The sequence below is a fragment of the Colletotrichum spaethianum genome (genome assembly GCF_022836535.1).
Source record: "Colletotrichum spaethianum MAFF 239500 DNA, contig13, whole genome shotgun sequence".
Taxonomy (NCBI): Eukaryota; Fungi; Ascomycota; class Sordariomycetes; order Glomerellales; family Glomerellaceae; genus Colletotrichum; species Colletotrichum spaethianum.
In genome coordinates, this window is record NW_026054783.1 from 1,072,617 (window position 1) to 1,094,557 (window position 21,941).

The 21,941-nt window shown below is 52.9% G+C and overlaps 9 protein-coding genes across 9 annotated transcripts; 3 read left to right on the forward strand and 6 right to left on the reverse strand.

Moving 5' to 3' along the window:
- Window positions 1-506: 506 nt before the first annotated feature.
- On the reverse strand, window positions 507-2,316 carry ColSpa_05976 (tannase; the record flags this gene model as incomplete). The annotated part of the gene is made up of 2 exons (XM_049272188.1): window positions 507-1,570; window positions 1,626-2,316. The coding sequence occupies 2 exons, from the start codon at window positions 2,314-2,316 to the stop codon at window positions 507-509; spliced, it is 1,755 nt and encodes a 584-aa protein (XP_049128145.1).
- Window positions 2,317-3,230: 914 nt separating this feature from the next.
- Window positions 3,231-4,529, reverse strand: ColSpa_05977 (uncharacterized protein; the record flags this gene model as incomplete). The annotated part of the gene is made up of 1 exon (XM_049272189.1): window positions 3,231-4,529. The coding sequence occupies one exon, from the start codon at window positions 4,527-4,529 to the stop codon at window positions 3,231-3,233; it is 1,299 nt and encodes a 432-aa protein (XP_049128146.1).
- A 1,273-nt stretch (window positions 4,530-5,802) lies between these two features.
- Window positions 5,803-6,083, reverse strand: ColSpa_05978 (secondary metabolism regulator LAE1; the record flags this gene model as incomplete). Its single annotated transcript, XM_049272190.1, has 2 exons — window positions 5,803-5,995; window positions 6,064-6,083. The coding sequence occupies 2 exons, from the start codon at window positions 6,081-6,083 to the stop codon at window positions 5,803-5,805; spliced, it is 213 nt and encodes a 70-aa protein (XP_049128147.1).
- A 2,771-nt stretch (window positions 6,084-8,854) lies between these two features.
- Window positions 8,855-10,334, reverse strand: ColSpa_05979 (uncharacterized protein; the record flags this gene model as incomplete). The annotated part of the gene is made up of 2 exons (XM_049272191.1): window positions 8,855-10,261; window positions 10,317-10,334. 2 exons carry the CDS (start codon window positions 10,332-10,334, stop codon window positions 8,855-8,857), a joined length of 1,425 nt encoding a protein of 474 aa, XP_049128148.1.
- A 3,015-nt stretch (window positions 10,335-13,349) lies between these two features.
- On the forward strand, window positions 13,350-14,029 carry ColSpa_05980 (protein bli-3; the record flags this gene model as incomplete). Its single annotated transcript, XM_049272192.1, has 2 exons — window positions 13,350-13,547; window positions 13,604-14,029. The coding sequence occupies 2 exons, from the start codon at window positions 13,350-13,352 to the stop codon at window positions 14,027-14,029; spliced, it is 624 nt and encodes a 207-aa protein (XP_049128149.1).
- Window positions 14,030-14,123: 94 nt separating this feature from the next.
- Window positions 14,124-15,059, reverse strand: ColSpa_05981 (diphthine methyl ester synthase; the record flags this gene model as incomplete). Its single annotated transcript, XM_049272193.1, has 2 exons — window positions 14,124-14,849; window positions 14,925-15,059. The coding sequence occupies 2 exons, from the start codon at window positions 15,057-15,059 to the stop codon at window positions 14,124-14,126; spliced, it is 861 nt and encodes a 286-aa protein (XP_049128150.1).
- Window positions 15,060-15,513: 454 nt separating this feature from the next.
- ColSpa_05982 (U4/U6/U5 tri-snRNP-associated protein 3-like protein) lies at window positions 15,514-16,227 on the forward strand (the record flags this gene model as incomplete). Its single annotated transcript, XM_049272194.1, has 1 exon — window positions 15,514-16,227. One exon carries the CDS (start codon window positions 15,514-15,516, stop codon window positions 16,225-16,227), a length of 714 nt encoding a protein of 237 aa, XP_049128151.1.
- A 624-nt stretch (window positions 16,228-16,851) lies between these two features.
- Window positions 16,852-17,497, forward strand: ColSpa_05983 (ubiquitin-conjugating enzyme E2 2; the record flags this gene model as incomplete). Its single annotated transcript, XM_049272195.1, has 2 exons — window positions 16,852-17,017; window positions 17,133-17,497. 2 exons carry the CDS (start codon window positions 16,852-16,854, stop codon window positions 17,495-17,497), a joined length of 531 nt encoding a protein of 176 aa, XP_049128152.1.
- A 2,386-nt stretch (window positions 17,498-19,883) lies between these two features.
- On the reverse strand, window positions 19,884-21,339 carry ColSpa_05984 (aerolysin-like protein; the record flags this gene model as incomplete). The annotated part of the gene is made up of 3 exons (XM_049272196.1): window positions 19,884-20,162; window positions 20,232-20,801; window positions 20,860-21,339. 3 exons carry the CDS (start codon window positions 21,337-21,339, stop codon window positions 19,884-19,886), a joined length of 1,329 nt encoding a protein of 442 aa, XP_049128153.1.
- Window positions 21,340-21,941: the final 602 nt, after the last annotated feature.

Below are 21,941 nucleotides of genomic sequence, written 5' to 3' on the forward strand. Positions count from 1 at the left end.
TTTGACTGACGAACCTTGAGCCTCAAGTCGACTCGCAGGGTCTCTCGACGCTAAGGATCAAGGGAGGCTTCTGGATTCCCAAATATTCTATAGGTTGAACGAAGACATCAAAGGATTGATTTTGAGAGATCCACGATGAATTTGAAAGAAAGGTTTCGGAAGAGGAGATCTAGCTTCTTGCCAGCCTGTAGTCGTTGAGGTGGCTGTGTATTACAAAAAGATTGTTGACTTATAGGCTAGCTCTGTTGGTGTTGTTGCATAGTTATCAGGGAAGTGCTCAAAACTTCAACTACTTGGACATAGAGGGTATCTTGATGTCAAAGGAATCTCGTCGTTACCAGTCATAGTGCTTAAACAATGCCGTATTGAAACTGTACTTATGATTACTTATTTGCTTTGTAAAGATATGCACCTCCCTTGTTTCACCTTCGCATAGATTCCATTCCATCCAACTTTGTCATAAGACACAGAGCTACGTAGAGCTCCAAGAATAACATGGCAACAGGTTAGTAGACCGGAACCTTAAAGGCATCAAGCGTGTACATCCAGCTGTCAATGGAGGCTTGGTCATACACGCAGTCAAACGCCGTGCCGTCATTCGACCACAACGGCCGCAGAGGCCAACGGCAGAGCGTATCGATTCCCACCCCCGTATTGTTCAACGTATCAGGCGCATTACCCTTTTCAACCCACTCGATCACCGTCTGCAGCGTCGTTTGCGGCCACCCGCCGTTGGGCTGGTTCGTGTTGGATCCGCAGTGAGCGCCGCCGGGCACTAGGTACAGCCTGTAAAACTCGTCGAGCGCCGCCGAGCTCTCGTTGAGACCCTGACCAGGGAACATGACGGTCCTGACGGATTCGTAATAATGCACCGACGACCCCGCAGGGATCGAGTCGTCTTGCTCGCCGTGCACGTGGAGGATCTTGCCGCCGGCGGCCTGGATGCCGCTGAGATCCGGGTACGTCGTCTGTAGGGAGTCGGCGTATCTGTTCATGCCGAGTAGCATCCAGTCGCGTAGTGTGTCAGCGGTGACGTTTGTCAAGGACTCGAGCGTGCTGGTGTCGCGGAGTTGGAGATAACGCGCTACCCATTCGCCGCCGAGGCTGGAGATGCTTAGACCCCAGCTCTGCGTGTCCTCGTCAAAGGCGGTGCTGGCGTCAGTAAAGGATGAGCCGGTTTGATAATTAAGGTAAATCCGCTTGCCCTCAGAGTCCAGAAGGCCGTCGTAGTACTCGGCTACCAGGGCGGCGGCTTCGGCAGTGACGGTGCCGTTCTGGGCTGGTGTTGGGTTCGTGGGCATCTGGCGACGCTCCAGGCCATCAAAACCGCCGGGCCCGCTGTTACCGGTCTTGGCTGTGCAAGTGTAAGGTTGACCGACGGTCGTGTTGAAGTCGAACGTGCTCTTGCATAGGTCAGATCGTGCAACAACGCCATCGGTTTTGCCATCGAGGGGGTCGCAAGCAGTGATAGTCAGGTTAAGGATCTTTTCGAATTCGCAGGAAGGAGGAAAGTAGTTTCGTGTCTGCTCCATGACGTTTGCTGCAAGGTGGTTGACTTGCTGCTGTCCGTCTTTTTAGATTGTAAGTACATTGAACTCCGGGCTCGTTACACATGAGTCACTTACATCTGAAAGCAGGCGCGCCAATAGCAAGACCATCGAACTGGTCCGCAAACCTCTGAGCCTGGCTCCATCCCTCGCGACCTCCTTCGGAACAACCCTGGTAGTACGAATAGATCTTTTGGCCATCCGCGAGGCTGTAGAATTTCTTGGTGAACTCTTTGCCAAGCGTTGCTAACTCATTATGTGCCTGGTATCCAAACATGTAGACCGACTGCCAGTTGACCGTGCCGTTGGCCGCAAGGAAAACAGCGTCCCATTGTGTGTTGAAAGACCCGAAACCGCCATCGGTGATACCTGAAACGGCACCGACGATGATGCCCGTGGGGATGTATTGGCTCTGGGAGTTGATGGCAAGGCCGCCGCCGCCGGTAGAAACGTAACGGCTCTGGAAGTTTTCAGGGGCAGGCACCCAATAGGTAACATGGACCTTGTCGCCGGCAAGGCCGTCATGTGAGTAGGCGAAGGTGACATTACAGTATTCAATAATGCTGGTCGGATACCATTCGGAGCTGACGGATGCGTTGCTAACCACAGATGCCTCTACTGAAGAGGTGTCGATTGTGATGCCAGGGATGAAACCGGTCGCGGGGAGAGCTTCTTGTGCGTGAGCTATGGTGCATACTTCGGCAAGCGTGGCGGCGCTGACGATGGCTGGAGCGATCGCAGCCACGAAGGCCAAATAAAACGCGGGCATGTTGGAGGAGAGTCGACTAGATGCGTGACTAACCTAACTCACTACCTAAGAGAGTAGAAGAATGAGACTGCTAAGGTAAGTGTGACCGTAATTCGCGATACATCTTCGGACTTGATGGGGGAGAGCCACAGTGATATACACAATTGAGCTTCCCTCGTGGCCAAAGCCCCTTAGCACCCCCTTTTCCGCGCGGCATCATCGGGCTCGCCTTGGCACTTTACGGGCTACTCCATGTTGACCATTTCCGACATTGCACCGCATTGGCAGTCATTCAAAGCAGCGTGAGTGCGTCACCTTTCGAAGAGAGGCTTTGTCGAGGAGGCAATGGCCGGTGCAGCGTGGGCCAAAAGCGAGCTGGCGACCGACCCAGACTTAATATTGCTCGGAACAGCCCCATATTTGACACGGAGCCACCTAGTTTGGCACGGCTTGGTTTAGCGGCGTCGGACCAGCCCCGCCGCCACTTTGGGATACTGCCGCCCGTCAGGGAACATTGCATGACGAAGTAAAGACACAATATGAGGTACCGTATTTCCGTGATTTGTTACTACTTGTCGCTCGCCGAGCTGGACACCCGACAGAGGAGGGTTTCGGCCAAAGGCTTGTCGTGATTCGTAGGTGATTCGTCCGCACTCAAGTCATAAGGCAATCCTTATTCTCAATATGCAACTGAGCAATTAAGCCTCTACCACTTCTACGAGCTTTTGAAGGGCTCATAAGCATGGTGATATGTTGTCCTAGACTTCTGTTCGGCATGGGAGCTTAGATGGGGGAGGGGACATATAAGCTACAGCGCTCCATATCGCGGAACCTGGCAAGAAAGCACATGCAGGATGAAGTCCCCGTTCATCGAACTATGCTTGCCAAAACCCAATCGGGGTTTCTTCATTATGCAGATATACAAATAATTTGTGCTACATAGGCTTCGAACACCGCATGCAGGGTACGGCGGGCCGTACTTGGCCTGGTATTGCGTCTGTAACATACTCCTGCCGCACGTGTACCTTGCCCTCTGCATCTCGCTGTAAAAACGACACGGTTCGTCGATACATGATCGACCCATCTTCGTGCTTAATCACGTCGAGTTCGTGGTCTATCGGCGCCGCGAAGAAGCGCTTCTCCTCCGGCGGGAAAGATAACTGCGCGAAGGCGGTTGGGTTCTTCTCTATCGTGCCGTCCTCCAGAGAAACTCCGTGCTCGAGCTCAACTCCAAGCCGGCCGACTCTGTATAGTGTACCGATATCGACAAACCCCTCCTTGGGCGCTGCGATATCAACCATCAGAGCTAATGACTCCAACCGAATCTGCAAGTCGCGGCATTTAATGGATATGAATCCAAGCGTCGACAGGAACCCGCTCTCAAATGTGAAGCAGGCTTTTGGGCGTTCGTCGGGAAACGTCTCCCTTAATTGGGACGCGTGGCGTGCTAGCGTTATGATCCTGCGAAATCCCGCCGTGTGCTTGTCGAATCTCGTCTCCGAAGTGCCGTTAATCGTATCGATCTGTATCCGTGCCATTTCGAACTTCATCATCATGTTACAGATTGCCATTTTTGTCGAAGATTCAGAGGAGGGTATAGTCGCGTCAAAGTCGCTCAGTTTCGTGTGGAACTGTTGCAAATTTCTCTCGATATCTTGTCGGTCGACGGCGGAGGCGTTTCCGGATGACACGTACTCGATCATGTGCACCGTCAGATCGTCAATCGCGCTCTGAGCCTCCGCGACGCTTTCGAATTTCTGAGGTATAGGGACTTCGAAGCCGATGAGCCCCGGCACTGCCGCATCCGGCGGTGGTTTGGCGCCGAGGTAGAACGAAGCGAAGCTGAGACGCCTGAATATTGGCATTAGGTACTCGCGGGCCCACGAGGAGCATCCTACCCGGTTGAGGATCATAATGCCGTGCTTACAATGCCGCAGCGCCGCCTCGACGTCGCCTTGGAGATACTCAATGCAGATAAAGAGTATGCACACCAACAGCACGAGCTGCTCGTCTTCTGCGGACTTGATTCGCTGGATCGCCGCACTATAATGCCTCAGCGCGAAGTCGTTACCGGGCTTCTGTCTCGTGACGCGAGCGCCGCCATGGAAGTCCTCGTAAAGCGAGCTGATTGCCAGAACGGCATGGCGCACGGCAGGCTCGAAATGGCTGAACTGCACAACCAGATGGGTCCAGAAGTAGGTGTCCATCGGCCCGGAGAGGACGGGACCGACCATGTGGGAGAAGAATTGGAACGCCCTGCCCTCATGTTGGTCGTGGGCGGTGAGCTGCTGCGGGCGGTACCACGATAGGCCGTGTTCATATGTCGGCTCGTAGCCGGCGCATTGGCGGCCGCTTGTCGTGCATCGTTTGCATTTGGGCTTGGTCTCGTCGCACTTCACCTTTCGAGCTCTGGGTTTCTGGGGGTCAGCCCGGGATGATCCAAAAGGTTAATGTGCCAGCAGCGAAACCCACTTGCATGTCCGACAGCCTGTCTTCACCTTTGGGCTGCCCTTCCGGGGCGGCATATCGCGTAGGCGAGATGGCGATGGCCACCAAATTGAACTTCTCTGCCTTATTTTGTTTCTCTTGATGTGGGGCAAAGCCGAACTTGTTTGACGAACGTTGGTCTCGTAACAGCAAATCAGACAACGAAAGTCGAGGATATTGGGGTATTTGGCGGCGCTTGGCGCTAGACAAGGTCAGATGAACGGGACATCAGTCAGAAACGGGGCCAGAGCGAGGTAGTCGGTAGAAGAGGGCAGGTTAAAGACGATTATGCCTAGGCAAGGCGTTAGAGAGGGAGAAATGTTTCGAAATCCTGCTGTACGCTCCAGACGGAGGGAATAAGCTCTTATGGACTCTTATGGGGCAAGTACGAGCACTTCCAGCCAGTAAGGCGCGTAAGTGGTTGCAAAGGGGAAGTCTCCATAATCACTTGGAATGCTCGCAGGAGGGGTTGATCCCTGTTCAATGTACCCGAATCCGAGCTAAAAAAATTGCCAACATTGCTCTAAACTGGCTTGCCGGTGTCTTGAATGAATGCCGTGTGGGGAGTGACCCCACACGGCCGAGACTGCCGGGATGTGGGGATCTGCCGCTCCGACCCGGCGACGGAGAAGGTCGCAACGTGAGAGGGCAGCCGTGGTTGTCTATTGCCCGATTCAACGGCTGACGGAGCCAGAGTTGAGTTTATTCGAAAAGGGATATTCGAAGTGCTTCTCGACTGATAAACAAAACAGTAGGCTATCTCCTCACACGCCACATCGTCGGCTCATATACTTTCCAGGTTTCGGCCTCGGCCTCCTCCGCCGCTTCTTAATGGGATCATTCAGTTTCCTCCAACTTCCGGGCATAGGCAATGTGGTTGCAAGTATCACAAACAACAGTTCCTAACAAAGTCATGACTGGACACAACTCACACCTTCCAGTACGCATGCATCTTTCTGTTATGCAAGTCCTTTCGTACCCCAGTACAAAGCACAATGACCTCCTCCTTGGACCAGTCTTTCACAGATGAGAGTCCGCGGGCCACGAATTGAGCGGCCAGATGTAATCCTTCCGGGTGATGTCGACGAAGCCGGCCTCTTGAAGAAGGCTATGCCACTGCCAGGGGTATGAATCTCTGGGCACACTGTCGTCGTCACAGCCGGGCGAAAGTTCCAATCCTCCGATCTCGAGGTAGTCGCCTGGCTTCAGAGCTCTGTAGATGGACTGTAAACCCCTAAGTCCTTACAAGCAGAACTACAAAGAACCTGGACGCGTACTTACTGGTAGATTTTCTTAACCATCTTCGGCGCGTCTAAAAAGCAGCCTTCCATGCTTCTGCAGTTGATGAAGTCAAAGGGCTCATGCCAGGTCCAGCTCTTCTCCACATCACCCACCTCGAAGCTGCAATTAGGAGGGGCCCTGAAATACTCATTAAAACTTAACAAACAACGTTGATAAGTAGAGGCCATCATACTCACCATTCAGGCTGAATAAGACTCAGACCAACACCGATGACCTAGCAGTGTCAGAAGGTGCCTGTTGTCGTGTGCGCCTCACCGAAGAGTCAAATCTGAGTCGATGGATACTCGCCCGCTATTATTTGTCTAGCCAGAGTGGATCCTGGTTTGGTGGAAATAGATGTCATACGGGAATCGATTGCCCAAATGCCAGTTCCTGTATCCATATCAAGAACACGCTTGGCTGTCTTGTGGCCTGGAGAGATTGCCAATTCACCATTGAGGCAGGTTATCCAAATGAAATGTTGTAGATCTTTGGAATATAGTAGGCTCCTGTTGGACTGACTGTACCAGAAAAGTTACCCAGGCGGTCGCTCTCTCGCTGTCGTCGGAATCAGAGTCAGAGTCAGTGAGTGGTTTCACGGAACGTACTGAGCACTATTGGAATCCCCGAGCCCCTACCACGTCATTGGGTGAACTGCATTCTATAATCACCTCAGTGATGACGCCAACGCAGTTATTGGGTATAGTCACGCACTTCCAGTGCTCATGGAGTGGCAAGTCTGGCCATTCTCGGCTTGGTGTTCCAGAATGCTCGAACCCAATGAGGCCAAAGAGGAGTTCTCACAGAACTAACTCACAGCAAGACTTAGTTAATAGTCGGGCTCAGAGAAACCAGTATAAGTCGCTGGCTTTTACAGGACGAAATTACTTACGTCACCGGGCTCCGACGCGCTGTCAGCTTCCACGACATAGAAAGCGTCTGATCTTAGTCCACATCGCGACAGTCATCTTGGTGGGAAGAGACCACCGTCTGATCGTGTTGAGGGCTCTGCATTTTCGGGTGCTGCCATGTTCAATGGAGGGAAAATGAAGTGATTCGACTTGCTCAGGGCCTATCCGTGTGAGCGAGCACCCAGTGTAACAAAGACCGGCAAGTTCGGGATTCGTGCGAAAGCCTGTTATACACGACCCAAAGTCGTGAGAAAATACTTACCTTGACCAATCTCGACGAGACTTCACAAAACCTAACCCTTTGAATGGGAAGTGATAAATCAGCCCCTCTCGCTGTCACATTGTTGAGGAGGGGGCGACGGTCTTTAACACGGACCGACCCCTGCTTCTCCATGTCTCGCCTAGATCCTCCAGAATGCTACGGCAGCATGATGTCAAGCACACCTCCATAGTTGGTGCTTGACTTCCGATGATTGAGGGGAACAATGCAGAATGGAAATTGATTCCAGGGTGCTATTTGCATTGCCTAATTAGCACAAACAAGTTAATATATCATTGGGTTGAGGTTCGCTGCTGGTTGGTTTTTTATAGGCCGACGCACCTCCGCTTGGTAGCTGGCTAGCCAAAGATTGTTGACAAAGATCTGAAACACGCACCACCATGTTTAGAAACGTAAAATGACTTGCAAAAATCTCTTGCGAAGGCGTTGCAAAAGCTTGAACTACCCTTGCGGTGTAAGTATCAGACCAACGAAGAGGCGACGATTGAAAGGCATAACTAAACTGTGTAAGCAAATGTCCGACAACAGAGAATATATCGAGCCAGAGACTACGAATGTTTCGAGTGGAGGTAAATCTAAGAACATCGAAGAACTAAAGGCATTGTTGGGGAAAACTCTTGAGGTGATGTGGTCTGTATCTACAAGGTGGCTACGTGTGCTTCATCCTATAGCACCATGGCCACGAAGGGCACTTGTGAGCCACCAATAAGTGCGAGAGTCCGAATTCCCACCGAGCCAGGATCGATACCCCAAGCCCAAAACTCAAGTCTTCACAAGTAACACCCAAACATTCACTCAACCCCTTTTCCGAGCCTCGTCCTTTCTAAACGAGGCGTGGCAGCTTACTACACAACTTACGGCCCAACACACGCGCCTAATCCTGCAGCCCTTAACGCCCTCCGCGGGCGCCCGGACTACGACTCCTGCATGCTCCTACTCTCCGACCATCAACTCTCCATGGACTCGGGCGAAGTTTACTCCTCTTCATATCCCCCCCTTGACCTCCTCGCCATCCCTTTTGCGCACACCCCAGGCCGAAATCGACACCACGTGGGATCTCTGTAAGCTCTGGACCATGATCAGACGAAGCCGCCAGGACATTGACGCCCCTCGTCAACGGACCCTCGAAATCTAGCGCGGCGTCCACGGCGCGAATTGGACGATTGACAGCGCGAGGCGGCGAAACGGAGGAAGAAGCGCAGGTGTCCAAACTACTGATCCAGTGCTCGTAGCAGCGCACTCTGTTGGTCAGAAGCATTGACATTGATTTGGTTCACACATGGGCCACCAAAGGACCAAAGTGCATCGTGGAAACCACCAGAATCTCATGACATGGGCCATATGCCGACCCCATGGTCTCATTACTAGTTAAAAATGGTATCTATGTGCCCCGTAGCAAAGTGTGGTATCATAATTCCGTGACCTGAGCAAAGTAACTCCGCGAGCTTTTCCATCTGAGAACCCCAAACCACACTCCAAATACCATGTATGATAACACCATACCTCGCCGTTTTTGTGCATGATTCATAATTCTCCAAGTCCATGGCATTCTGCCTCCAATGAGATGAGACAAACGGCCACCATTGTCTCCCATTGATATTCAGAGCTCGTCCTCATCGAGCTCGAGAAGGTCAAGGAGACTAGGATGGGGCTCGCCGCAACAGGGGCAGACGCCAAGCTCATCATCATCGCCCATCATCTCTTCAATGTCTTCCATAGGATAGCCACTGCTACGGCAGAATTCTGTCCACTGACGTTCCTCGCCATCTCGAGTCTTGGGAACCTTCTTCCAGATGGTGAGATCCTTGCGGTTGGGTGCAGACTTGGGATGGCCGTTCTCCTGAGGAGCAGGCGGCATGATGGGTTCGCGGGGATGGTGATGGCCCAAATCAGACTCCGAATCCGAGTCAATGTCGTCCGCAGAGGAACCATCGCTGCCCTTCTTTGGCTTCAACGTCTTCCAAGCTCGAACGACACGGGCGCAGCTAGAGATACCCGGAAGGGGCTTCAAGGCATTCTTCAATTGCACAAAGGAGGGAAGACCAGCAAGGAAAAGGCCCTCGTCACGCAAGAGACCGGTGAGCTCAGCGGTCGCCTTGCTGCCTGCGTCGTCTATGGGCAAGCCAGTCACTTGCAGCTCGTTGAGTGAGCAACCCAGCTCGTGGGAAGCCATGTCGTGTAGATCGCTGCCAGGCATGGGTAGGAAGTCGTCCAAGAAATTGACGAGGTCGATTCTGAGAGACTCGAGTCCCGGGAAGAGCCTCGGGCGAACAAGCTTCCTGTCGTGCTTCGGGTCGTAAGGGGCACGGAGGGCGCGCAAGAAGTCGGTCACCTGACCCCAAGAATAGCAGCGGAAGCCACCGCGGGCGTAGGTATGCTCATTGATGCGAGGGATTGTCCGCAGTGTGATATCGCTCTTGAGGGCCGGATGGTAAGATCGCTCCAGCTTGTGCTTACGCTTCTTATCGTCGAAGAACTGGGCAATAATGCGAAAATCGATATGCTTGATGTTCTTGCGGTACGCAAAGTCCAGATCGGTAAAGTTCCGAACGGCTTCGTGCGTTGTAAATGCGAAGGAGTTCTGGCTCCACAGAATGCGACTGCCCTCCTCGTGCATGGCCTTGCATGTCGCCAAGAAGTGGATAGCAATCTGGTTGCTGCGACTTCTCTCCTGAGGGGTTAGGTTCTCGGGCTTAAGCTTTGACAGAGGATCAATGATATAGTACTTGGACGTCAAAGAGTACTTCAGGATGCGCAGCAAGACTTCGGTTGGCAGATACGGATACGGATGAGTCTCGGAGCAGATGGATGAACGAGTGCGTCGACCAGCGCGGTTCTGCTTCTGGTACGCCGCAGAGATGGGCGACCAGGTGATGCCGTTGTCGCGGAGAAGCTTCTTCAGTCTCGCATTCTCGTCGGCAAGCGCCTTGTTCTTGGATCGAAGCGGATGATTGTAGTGAGCTTCGGCCTGGTCCTCAACGTCACGACACTCCCATGGCATGATTTCCTGGATGTTGGTCAGCTCGCGCAACGCAAACGACAGTTGTTAAACCTAAACGCACCATGTCTCGATGCGCCATGGTGGTTGAATTGATGTGCTGCCACCTAAAGACTTGGAGAAGTTTTTGAAAGGTTAGTCAGCTGGGACAAATGCAAAAGGATTGTGTCCGATTGACGTGGTCGGTGTGTCGCGAGTGATGAAATGGACAAGTTTGTCAACTAGACAAAGTATGCCGCCGGTCGATAGTCCGATGAGCGTTAGTGACGAGGTTGGTCGCCGAATAAGTTCACCCGACGTCTGAAAAGGCTGAGGAATTGACAGATCGGAACAACTTTCGGTGGTACAGGGTATGACGGGTCACTGAAGTGAGTTGAGCTTGCGACGATGCGACCCACGATTGGAGTGGAAAAGGTGAAACGAAGGTTTGAGGAAGAATGTGGTTCGGGCGTTCGTCCTGACGTTGTGGAGGGGCCGATTCGGAATGTGAGTTGGAGTGAAGAGAGTCAGCCCAAGCCCACGGTCATAAGTCAAGTGGGTGGTGGGTTGGCGACTGATTGGGGAAGGGAGAAAATGAAGTGGTGTCGAGTCGTGAACGAAGGAAGTCGGCAGCCGCGGGTGATAATGGCCGACTGACTGACTCCTGGCTGTAAGTGACCGGGTTGTAAAGTGTGCAGAAGAGGTTGAGTAGCGCCGGAACGTTATTGCCAGGTCGCTCCTGAGTCGGCGTCGAGCCGAATGAGCGTTTCCCGGGTGTCGCTAAAGTCGTTTGGTCGGGACGGGGAGTAAGGCAGCTGCTCTACTGCGAGGGCAAGAACCGTTGTGGGTGAGATCAGCCGTATCGCCCTTCATCAGAGGATACGGAGTGGAGAGAGGGAGATGACAGAGGGGGAATAAAGAGGGGGATTGAAGTTGGAAGAATAACCACGAGGGGGATAAAAGGATTGAAGATGACCAAGGGGAAAATAGGCAAGCGACGCTGGAGGTGGCAGATCTGCGCGGAAGGTAAAGCAGACGGGGGCAGGTGGAAAGTGCGAGAGGTGGTGGCTGATTAGTGACCGTGACCGTGAGTGACTGCCCAGACTTCACCAGAGTGCGGAAAGCAACAGCAGCACCACTAGGCCGACAGCCTTCAAGAGCAACAGCGGTAGCCGACTCGTTCTAGGCAATGTCTCCCCGTCTCAGCTTTGACGATTACCGATGTCCGCCGAAACCCCGACCAGGCCTACTTATGGGCGGGCAGGAGCTCTTTGCTTCTGCTTTCCTTTCCCAGTTGAAGCAAGTATCTCTCTTTATTCATCGGAAGGACAGGCCGCATGCATTGAGATGGAGGGAGATGGTCCTTGGTAATGGAAAGGTGCCCACGTCAGAGCAGGTGTTGCCGGTGCTGTGCTATTATACGAGTCCACATTGCCTTCGTCTCAGGTCAGGCAACTGTTCAACCACGGCAGGCGCAGCCATACCGGCAAAAAAAAGGGACACTTAAGCGACTGCCACGACACACAAGTCATCAGGTGCAGCAATTGGCCGATTGGATCTGGATGAGTGGGGTGGGCTGCGACTGCCCGCCGATTACTCGCAGCTGCATTGGTTGAAGATTTCCATGGGCAGTCAGTCAAATGGGGGAATGACGATGCGACTTCCCATGGGAAGGTTGAGAGGAAGAGACGCGAGGGAGGAAAACAGAGCGCTCCGGGCCCCTTTGCCGACCTGACATGGAGGGAAAGAGCTTGGGAAAGAGGGGAGGGGGATGGATTGGATGGGGAAGAGGGCAGGGTGTGCGCAGGGGTAGATGCCTTCCGCATTTGCTTTCCGTGTCTTGCTCCTGTCCGCTCGAAACTTTTTTGCCAGGGGAGCAACAGGCACTCTAAGGCACTTTCCGAGATCGTGCTGCGGCAGGCGAATGAAAAGAAGGGACTTCCTGGTACACTGTCATTACTCTCTACCTTTGACGTGATGTTGTTCTGCTTCCGACTGGCGGGGACCGTCTTTGGCTTTATGGCTTTCACAATCCATGGGCAACGTTAGAAGGAGCTGCCTGAAATGACACGAGAAACCGACCAGATGCAACGTCTGACATAGAAAGGAAAACAGACAGGAGGAGGTACAGAGTACATGCCCACTACCGTACGGTGCGGATAATTCGACGCAACTTCCCGAGCTATCTCACGATCGATGTTTGGCGGCAGGATCGGATCCCGCCTGTGGATGTCTATCTCGACATGAATTAAACAAAAACGAAAGAAGAACCGTGCCACCAGAGGTGGGCAAGAAACGGAGCTCACGCCACGCAAATAGGTTTCCTTGTGAGGCTGGACTTTGTTTGGTTGATGCTGTCATAGCCTCGTGTCTGTGCAGACGCACGGTGGGGAGAAGCCACACGGATCGTACCCCGCGATGACCTCTGCACAACGACCACAAAAAGGTCCAATATGCCCATCATGAACTACCCATACGAGATGCTTCTTCCCATTGAGCCTTTACATCTCTCACACAGGGCTGCTGAATGTGCAAGGCTCAAGCCCCCTCCATATGTTCGCTCATCGCGTTCGCACCTCAACTCCCCGACATGCCCCTGTACTCAATGCAAGTCGGATCCAATTGGAGCCATCTCCTGGCCATTGCTGGCGTTGGAAAAAGAGCAGGCGAATCAAGCAAGACGATCAATGATGAATTATCCCCATAAAATACGTCCATAGAGGTACCCATTGAGCCACCGTTCCCACGAGTCTCGCCCCTTCTATAGCAATTTCTAGGTGTCGCAGTAAACCGCAGGTGTTCCTCCTCCGCTCTTGACGTCATCATGTCTTGCCAATTACAGCTCAGACGGCTCAAGCTCCTCACTTCTGCGCGACCACGGGCAGGTAACGTGCTTTTTCGATGATGAAATGATCATGCCTGCCACAGGTAGCTACAGCGATGAGGTCAGCTCGCCTAATAGGTTCAAATAGTAGACTTCTCGACTACAAAGTGACTTCTCTCCCCCGTATTCCTCACGGTCCATCTTCACGACCACTCACATCGACTGATCTGATAAACATTCAACACTACCGGGAAAAAAACCACAATACACCCAAACGCCCGAAGCACAATCGCAATGTCGTTCTCCAACGCAGACACCGGCAGCAAGACCGCCGACCCCTACAAGGCCGCCAACCTCGATAATGACGTTTCCGTTAAGGAGAAGGTCGAGGCGTTCGTCAAGTTCGCCGAGAAGTCCAAGTTTGGCATGATGACCACCAGAGACGCAAAGTCTGGCGCCCTGGTCTCTCGTGCCATGGCTCTCGCCGCCTCGGTTCGTACTTCCCCCAGCCTCTCTCCCGTGAGCACTTCACTAATCCTAGTTCCCAGGAAAACGGTGGCGTCGACTTGCTCTTCCATACCAACACCGAGTCCAACAAGACGGATGAGATTGACAGCGACCCCCATATCAACATCGCCTTCATCAACAGCTCCGGCGACTGGGCCTCTGTCTCGGGTATCTCCAGCGTCATCACCGACCGCTCGTTGGTCAAGAAGCACTACAGCCCCACCCTGAAGGCGTGGCTCGGTGATCTCGGTGATGGTACCCACGACGGCTCTGAGAACGATCCTCGCATCGGTGTCATCCGTGTCAAGACTACCAGCATCACGTACGCCATCAGCAATGCTACATTTGTTGGCAAGGTCGCTCAGTTAGCTGAGGGCGTTGTGACAGGCAATGCGGCGCAGGTCAACAAGTTGAGGGAGGTGACATCCCAGGAGGTCGAGCAATACCGCTCAGCGGCTTCCTCTTAAACATAACGGTGGATAATGGAAAATTGTATGAATAGCAAAGTAGATGATTTTTCGGGGAACAACACCAACCCGAATTGCGGGACATGAATGATGACTATTGCTTCCCATACTCTGCGTTCCAGTTTTCGTCGAACGTCTCCTTGTTAACCGCAAACTCACGGATATAATCGCGCTCAAGTTCGTGTGCCCTCCTTCCGAGCAGAACCATGCTGTGCAAGGGGCCTCCTAAGATCTCGTCCGTGTCGCACAGCTCCTTCAACGTGCCGGCGACAAACTTCTCAGTCTTGCCACCTACACGGGCTGCTCCAATTGCCAAGCTGTCAGCGGTGTAGACACCCTCTTTCTTGTCCTCCTCAATCTCCAGCATCTGCGCGGCGCACTGCCCAACGGTCATATACCGCGGCGGCTGGTACACCCTCCGCCCTCGTGCCATATCTTCCAAGCTCTGCTCCTTCACTTTGATGTCAAGCAGCACTAATGTGTGCAGACCGATATCGCGGTTCTCCTTGATGCGGTCGTAGAACGAAGCGGGCTTCCACGTCTCGGTGAAGAAAACCATGGAAACGGTCTGGCCAAAGTTGTATAGCTGCAGACCAGTGGCGCCGATTCCGGACATAATCGAGGCGTTGGGGACGGTGCGGACAGGAATCTCGAGCTCGCGCGCGCGCAGGACAAGGTCGGTGTGTGTCGTCGCACCAAAGGGGTCTCCGACGACGCAAAAGGCGACGTCTTCGGTCTGGGCGTTGCGGAGGATTTCGTCGCTGTTGGACTCGACCATTTCGCGGTCGGCCACTACGATTTCGCGGCCATAGTAGCTCTCCTACTAAGGGATAATGTTGTTAGGCATTTCGCGTTCCATAGATTATGAGCGATGTGGATAGGGGAGTGAACGCACTAAGACGGCCTTGTCAACGAGGAGGATGCTGGTGTAGGCTTCGAGATAAACCCTGGAGGCCTTCCTGACGACCTCGAGACCTTTGACAGTGATGTCTGTCTCGTCGGACAAACCGAGACCAACGAGATACAGCATCTTGTCTGAGGTTAATTGGGACGTTTTGTTGCTGGAACGAGATGTGCAGGATTTGGGCAGTCGTCAGTCGCAGGGAAAATCAATTGAGACTCAACTTTTTTCCGCGGTTTTTGGAGGGGGAGGCGGGATGGAGGGGTAGATGTTTTTTTTAGCGCTGCAACCCCACCACCGGCACCCCTGGACCTTGTCTCGCCTGGCCCCTCCTAATCTTCCCTCCCTCGAACCCCTGCAGTTTCGTCCCGATCCCCAGCGCAACCTCCCGAGGCAACAAATTTCATCATTGAACGCGTCTAGGCCTGCCTCGATCTGCCCAGCGAAGTCTCCGTCACGACTCCACGCACGTCGTCAAGCTCTCACCGCAACCATTTCTCGCGACGATATCCTCTTAAATCACCCACAGAGATCGCCCTCATCGCCCGAAACCAAAGACGATAAACTGTCCAACTTCCGCACAATGGCCGACAAAAAGGGAAGCGCCTACGGCGCGCCGGCAGGCGACACAGACTTCCGCAAGACGTGGGATCTCGACGAGTACGCCGCGAAGGCCAAAGACCGCGAGGCCAAGGAAAAGGAGGAGGCAAAGGCACGGTATGAGGCCAAGCTCGCCGGCAAGAAGTACCACAAGCCCCTGACGGGCAACGAGACCTTCACGCAGGCGCGGCGTAACGTGCTGGACCTCAGCGCGCAGGTCGGCAAGACGCAGCTAGTCCCCGCGGGCGCGGGCGTGGGAAAGCGTGGGCGCGGCGCAGGCTTCTACTGCGAGCCCTGCGACCTCACATTCAAGGACAACAAGCAGTACGTCGAGCACATGAACACGCCGCAGCATCTGGCGAACACGGGGCAGACGAACGAGGTGCGGCGGGCAACAGCCGAGGAGGTCAGAGAGCGGATCGAGTGGCACTGGCAGCGCAAGCTGGACCTCGAGAAGGAGAAGGCGACAAGTCTACAGGACAGGCTTGCGCTTCGAGAGGAGGAGAGCCTGAAGGAGGCCGAGGAGAGGAGGAAGAAGAGGAAGGAGGCGGACGAGAAGAGGAGAGCGGAGAGGGAGGCGGCGGAGAAGGTTAAGTTGGAGTATGGAGAGGATGTGAGGATTGAGGGGGAGCACGATGAAGATGATATGATGGCAGCGATGGGGATCACTGGGTTCGGGGGGACGAAGAAGAAATGAGGCGATTGGAGGGATTGTGTGGTTCAAGAGCTGTACGATGTCGCAGGATGCAGAATGATACCCTTGTTTGGCAGCATGGAACGGCAGGTCTCGATGCACTCGAATATCTCATGGAACGAGGGACCATCCATACTGCCCAGCTCTTGTGGCATTTCACTCGGAATCTAGGCGGCCCCACCATCGTTTGGCAGCAAACCCCGGAGCAAAGTCGGCGTGGTCTCACCGAGAAGTCACCGGTGTGTCTCGGTGAGCATGAGCCAACCCCCCACACCTGACAAGCCCCTGCAGCCTGGGTAACCCCACACTCGCATTGGCTTCGATTTCGACGACCTCACCACCACCGACAGTTTGCCGCACTTTCCCCTCTACCCCAATCGCCCTAGCCTCGCACGCGACAGACTGCACCCTGATGCCACATTTTCCTCTCACACACAAAGATATCGACAACGACACCGGTGTGACGAGGCAATCCTCAGAGGTTCCGCACATCCGCTTAGTCCTCGCCTGGTTCTGCGCCCGAACCTTAGCTACTTCGAGTGCCATCCTCCGACCGGCAAGCGACCTCCCTCGAGTAAATATCGTGTTGGAGAGACCAAGACTTCCTCCTAAGTAACTTGCGATACCATGGCATCTTCCTCTGCCGCTGCGGCATCGCTGCTTGGCCGACAGCTCAAGGAGATGCAGACGGGCAAAGACATACCGGGAATATCATGCGGCCTGGTCAACGACAACAACATCTTTGAGTGGGAGGTGATGCTTATGATCAGCGACGACTGCAAGTACTATGGAGGTACGAGTCTCTTCCTCCCAACACAAACACAGCTACCCTCGTGATACTCAAACTCCCGAACTATGTTGCCCCGTCTGTCCAATCTCACGGCCACTAACCTCAATCCCCCAAACAGGAGGCAACTTCCGCGCGCGCCTTGTCTTCCCGCCAAATTACCCGCTCATGCCACCCTCCCTCACGTTCCAAACGCCGATTCCATTCCATCCCAACATCTACCCTGACGGGCGGTTATGCATATCGATTCTGCATCCGCCAGAGGAGGACCAATACGGTTACGAGGCGGCCTCGGAGCGGTGGAGCCCCGTGCAGAGCCCCGAGACGATCCTGCTGAGCACAATCAGCCTGTTCCACGGGCCCAACGACGAGTCGCCCGCCAACGTCGAGGCCGCGCGCATGTTCCGCGAGGAGAGAGAGGGCAAGAACAAGGACTTCCGGAGGCGGTGTCGGGCTTGTGTCCGGGAGAGCTTGGGGGAGGACTGAACTGCTGGGCTCTGGAGGGATAACTGCAAAGTTCAGTGTTGGAAGTCAGGAGTCTTGGGGTGGAGAGGATGGGAAGGCGACGGAAGACTGCAGCTTTGGTTGGATAGCGGGAGGTTATGGCAACCAGGTGAAATAGGACGAGACCACAGCATCATGGCGTTTGGAGATATTCACAGCATTTACTAGGCTGGGCCGGCATTCAAATTGACGCCTTTAAGGTATTCGTGGCACTGGAATGGATTACGCGTCTACTTTTTGTTTCCCGGAATAAGACTGTGGTAGCCGGAGCCGCCAAGAACAAGATTAACCAGAAACCCGGACTTCTGCCGCCTAGTCGTATAAACTTCGATACCAGCCTCCTTAGGTCGACCGCATCCTATCGTTCTTCCGTATTGCCATTGAAAAAAAAGAGCCAAACATGAGTTCCATTCTCTGTTTCAAACAAGCTCTTAGTTAGTGGATATTATCTTGGCCCGGAACGATTCCACGAGGTTGCTGGACTGCCATCAAAGTCCTGGTCAACTTTTCTCTTTTCTCTTTTCTTCGCTAGAATTCGGTCTGACAACAATATTTCCAGAACGTAACTTAGCCTCTATGGAAATTGCAACAAATGGAACCGTCGTGTTCGCCCAACTTTGAACCCCATTTGCCTGCTTCAGGTTGTCTCTTTCCTCCCTACCTCCTAGTTAGCAGTCGCAGAAATGGCAAGATGAAGTGGGACCTGATTCTCGACTCATTCATGGACACGTTTTCGTCTACTACTTCGACATTCAATCCACCCTAAACTAGGCCTCACCGACTCCTGGATGTGTCGTTGTATTATGTTCCGTCACCCTTATCTCGTTCGGAAGCTTTACCGTCATGTTCTCCCCTGCCCGGGGTAGGCTTCCTTCGGATTTCAACGTCTGCCGAATCCCGACGAGGATAGCTATGCTTCCTTTCATTCGGGCGCGGCAATTCACCCCACTCACTGTTTCCACTCCGTCCACTAATCCTCTTGCGATTGTCAAGTTGTGGTCTCTCTTGAAAGAACTTCAGCAGACTAAGCCCCGGTAACCACGCGATTAGATACCGTACAAGCCGGCCCCTAGGCTTCGCAGTTTTGTCAATCTCCTCGGCGTCGTGTCTTTCGACTGTAAATTCTCTAACCAAAGCTGGCGAGAAAGCTAGAAGCACGTTGTGGGCGTGCATAATCCGCGTGTGTGCAGGCGCGTGTTGCTCTGACTGTTGGGGCTCATTGTTGGGTTGAAGTGATGGCGTGATGTCCTTGGGCGATTGCCAAGATTCAAAGAGCAGGTAACAGGTGCGGACAAAGCCGAATGCTCCTACCAAGAGCGGAAGGAGCTGTGCTGGAAGGTCCAGCTCGTTATTGTTGGGGGCTCCAAGGACCGCTGCTACGTGGTTGAAGTTGAGTGTGAATTCGACTGGGAGCATGGTGTAGAGCAGGAAAAGGAGATTCAGTACACGAAGACACTTGTAGATAATTTCGAGCCTATGTTTAATTTAGTCACTCTTTGTATGTGAGATTCCTTTGATGCAAACTCACTCTCGATATTTGAAGCCAGTTGCAGATCTCAATCGGATGTTACGGCCCATTTCTTCTCCTTGCTCAAGTTGGCCATTTTCGTAATTCTCTTCCATCCCGCAAGACTTGACACCAACAGCATGGTGCCATAATAGGCGATACACCCGATGCATACAATGATGCAAAAGATGCCGATACCCCCATCAGCACGCAATTTAGCAAACATGAACGTGTAAAGAGTCTCGCATTCTGGTGGGTTGGGCGGTTCAATCCCTAGGTCGCTAGTCTCCTCGGGGCTGCCCATGTGCACGAGGCCACCCACAACACCATACATCCATACCGTAGACCATACACACTTACCATGAGGCTAAAAATCAATCTCGAGTGAGTTCTAAAGCCACCAAACTGGCGGATGCCCCCAGGACCTTTCTCGACATAGTGTCTTGTCCGGTAACCCCAGAGACTGAGCGTGCCGAAGAGAAAGCCGCCGCTGATGTGCATTAAGATGAGACCGTCAGTGTTCATTAGCATCCTAACACTGATGCATTGGATTAAAGCATGAGAATTCCGAGAAGGAAAACTTCGTTCGTATCTCCTGCCTCAGCGATTTCGTCAGAGCAAGGAGCAAAAAGCTTGCTGCAGTTTATTACTGATGCGGCAATACCCAAGAGAATGAAGCAGATAAAACCCCTGCATTTTGAGTCGTTTTCACAAGGGTCCTTGCCCCGTGCATGTCACCAATGGATTACAAAAGATCCAAAAACGAAATAGAATAGATTGTCATGTCTTGCGCTGTTCAATGAAATAGGGGATAATATGGCTATAAGGCCTCTCGCTAAGGTTCAAACAGGGGGTATCAGATCAAAGTCGCCTTGCTCCAATAAGACGTTTTCCAATGACGCCATCGGCCTCGTCGACCTGCAGTTGTAGCGCAAGAGAGTCCGCGCCCTCGTACTTGCCCTTCTGTTTCCAGAAAAATTCCTTGCCGGATTTGGTTTTCGCACGGAAAGTCGCCTCAACATCAACGTCCATTTTGAAGATGGTGAAAAAGGAGGTGCCGACGCAGTACTTTTTGGCGGGGCACTTAAGATTGATGATTGCAGACTTAGTCAAAGTCTCGCCTTCGGTGTCCTCTTCGGTCTTGATCGGTTATGTGGTCAGCATGTGGCTTGCATGTTTGGAAATAGCCAAAGGAAGCCTGAGGCTTACCGTAGTCTTCTGGACTTGCCAGTTGAATTCAGTGGTAACCTTGCTCTTGCCGATAAGAGGAATACCAGCTTCAGCTTCAACTGCGACACGACCTCCGACATTCCACTGGTTTGCTACGCTGATGGTGTGAGATTTAGTAACGGCGTCAATCGTCGAGAGAGTTATGATCTGCTCTGCGGTGGAGTTGCGATTGTCGACAATCTGAGAGCCCACTGTCATTGTCTGACCGGGACCGGCAGGCATGATGTCGTCCGTGAAGCCAGAGTAGGCGATATTGCTGATAGATACGGACTGGAGGTCATCGAGGAAGTCGAAACCCAAATGGCCGACCAGGCCGATATTACAATACTGCACACGAATGCGACCCAGGATTCCAGAACCAACCGGGACCTTGACCATGGAAGGCTGGCCCTCATATGGGGCTACTTGTGCTACATACGTTGCGCCACTGGTTGTCGTAAAATTGAATCCAAGGATGCTCCCCCGATTCTCCCAAATGTAAAGGTCCTTAATCCGGTCACCATTCTCAAAAGTAAACACGCCAGCATCAGTGCTTGTGTCTATAAGTCTCTACAGTAATTACACATTAGTTTGGTAGTGGAACGTTGCATGAAGGATGAAATCTCACTGAGAGAATCCGTGTTGTGTTGCCACTGCTGCTGGTGACATTCATCGCACGAATGTTGGCTGCACCCATGAACACTTGAAGGACATCGATAGGTCCATTGATCTCCTCGGAATGGCAATTGGCCGGATTTGCGTCAATTATGTTGATGTCGCCGACATCAACGGACACAAAAGCATCTTTTGTGGTAATGGTAAGGCTGCCCTGGACTGTGCTTGAAGGGCTGAGCTGACGTTTAACTCTATCAGGCTCGGGCGTTGATGTCGGGCGAACAGATATAGTGAGGGAATTTCTCAGGCGCTCAAGAGCTTTGTCGTCGAGAGGACCGTGGCTAATGATGTTGGGAGTAATTTGCGCCAAGGGTGTGTCGATGACTTTGACGGCTCGGGAGTCGAGACTGCCAATTGGAGAAGCAAAAGCAAGGCCCCGGAGGAAGATGGCGCCTAGCAAGACATGCTTTAAAAAAAGTGTGCTGTAAAACATGTTGAACAAGAAAAGAGAGACAATAGAAAACATGGACAGTATCTAAAGAACGGAAGTGGCTTGTAGAAAAGAAAAGGCTAATGAAGATTAGATCCTGGAGATGGATGTTTATGACCGTCCCAAGTCCCCTTTCTTATACAGGTTCATCTGATTGCCCACGAGGTGTGACCCCTACGCCTAAGAATTAGCTTAGTCCAGGCGCGAAGCCGGGTTCATGCTAGTCAGGGTGAGGAGATAGGACGGCTGGATGCCCGAAAGAAGGGGAGACCGCTTAAGCGTTTGCCTGCTATCGACCAGGACTAAGGTTATTCATGGGTTGATAAATGATTTGTACCTTACATGCCGCGCAGCCACGCTGTCGCCAGGAACTCAATGTTGAGATTTGCAACTTTTTGGAGACGTTTCGCGTATCTGGTGGGGAATCGTCAGGTCAGCTGAAGGAAAAAGGCAGGCGATGAGTGAGATGACGCTATGTGGTTCTTTGCACTCTATGAGAACATTGTCTCTTAGTTTGTAGGAAACCAAAGTGGGCTCACACGTCGAACAGGCAACATTAGCTCAAAAGTAAAGGGGCCTCGTAAGGCTGGTAGGAAGTGATGGAG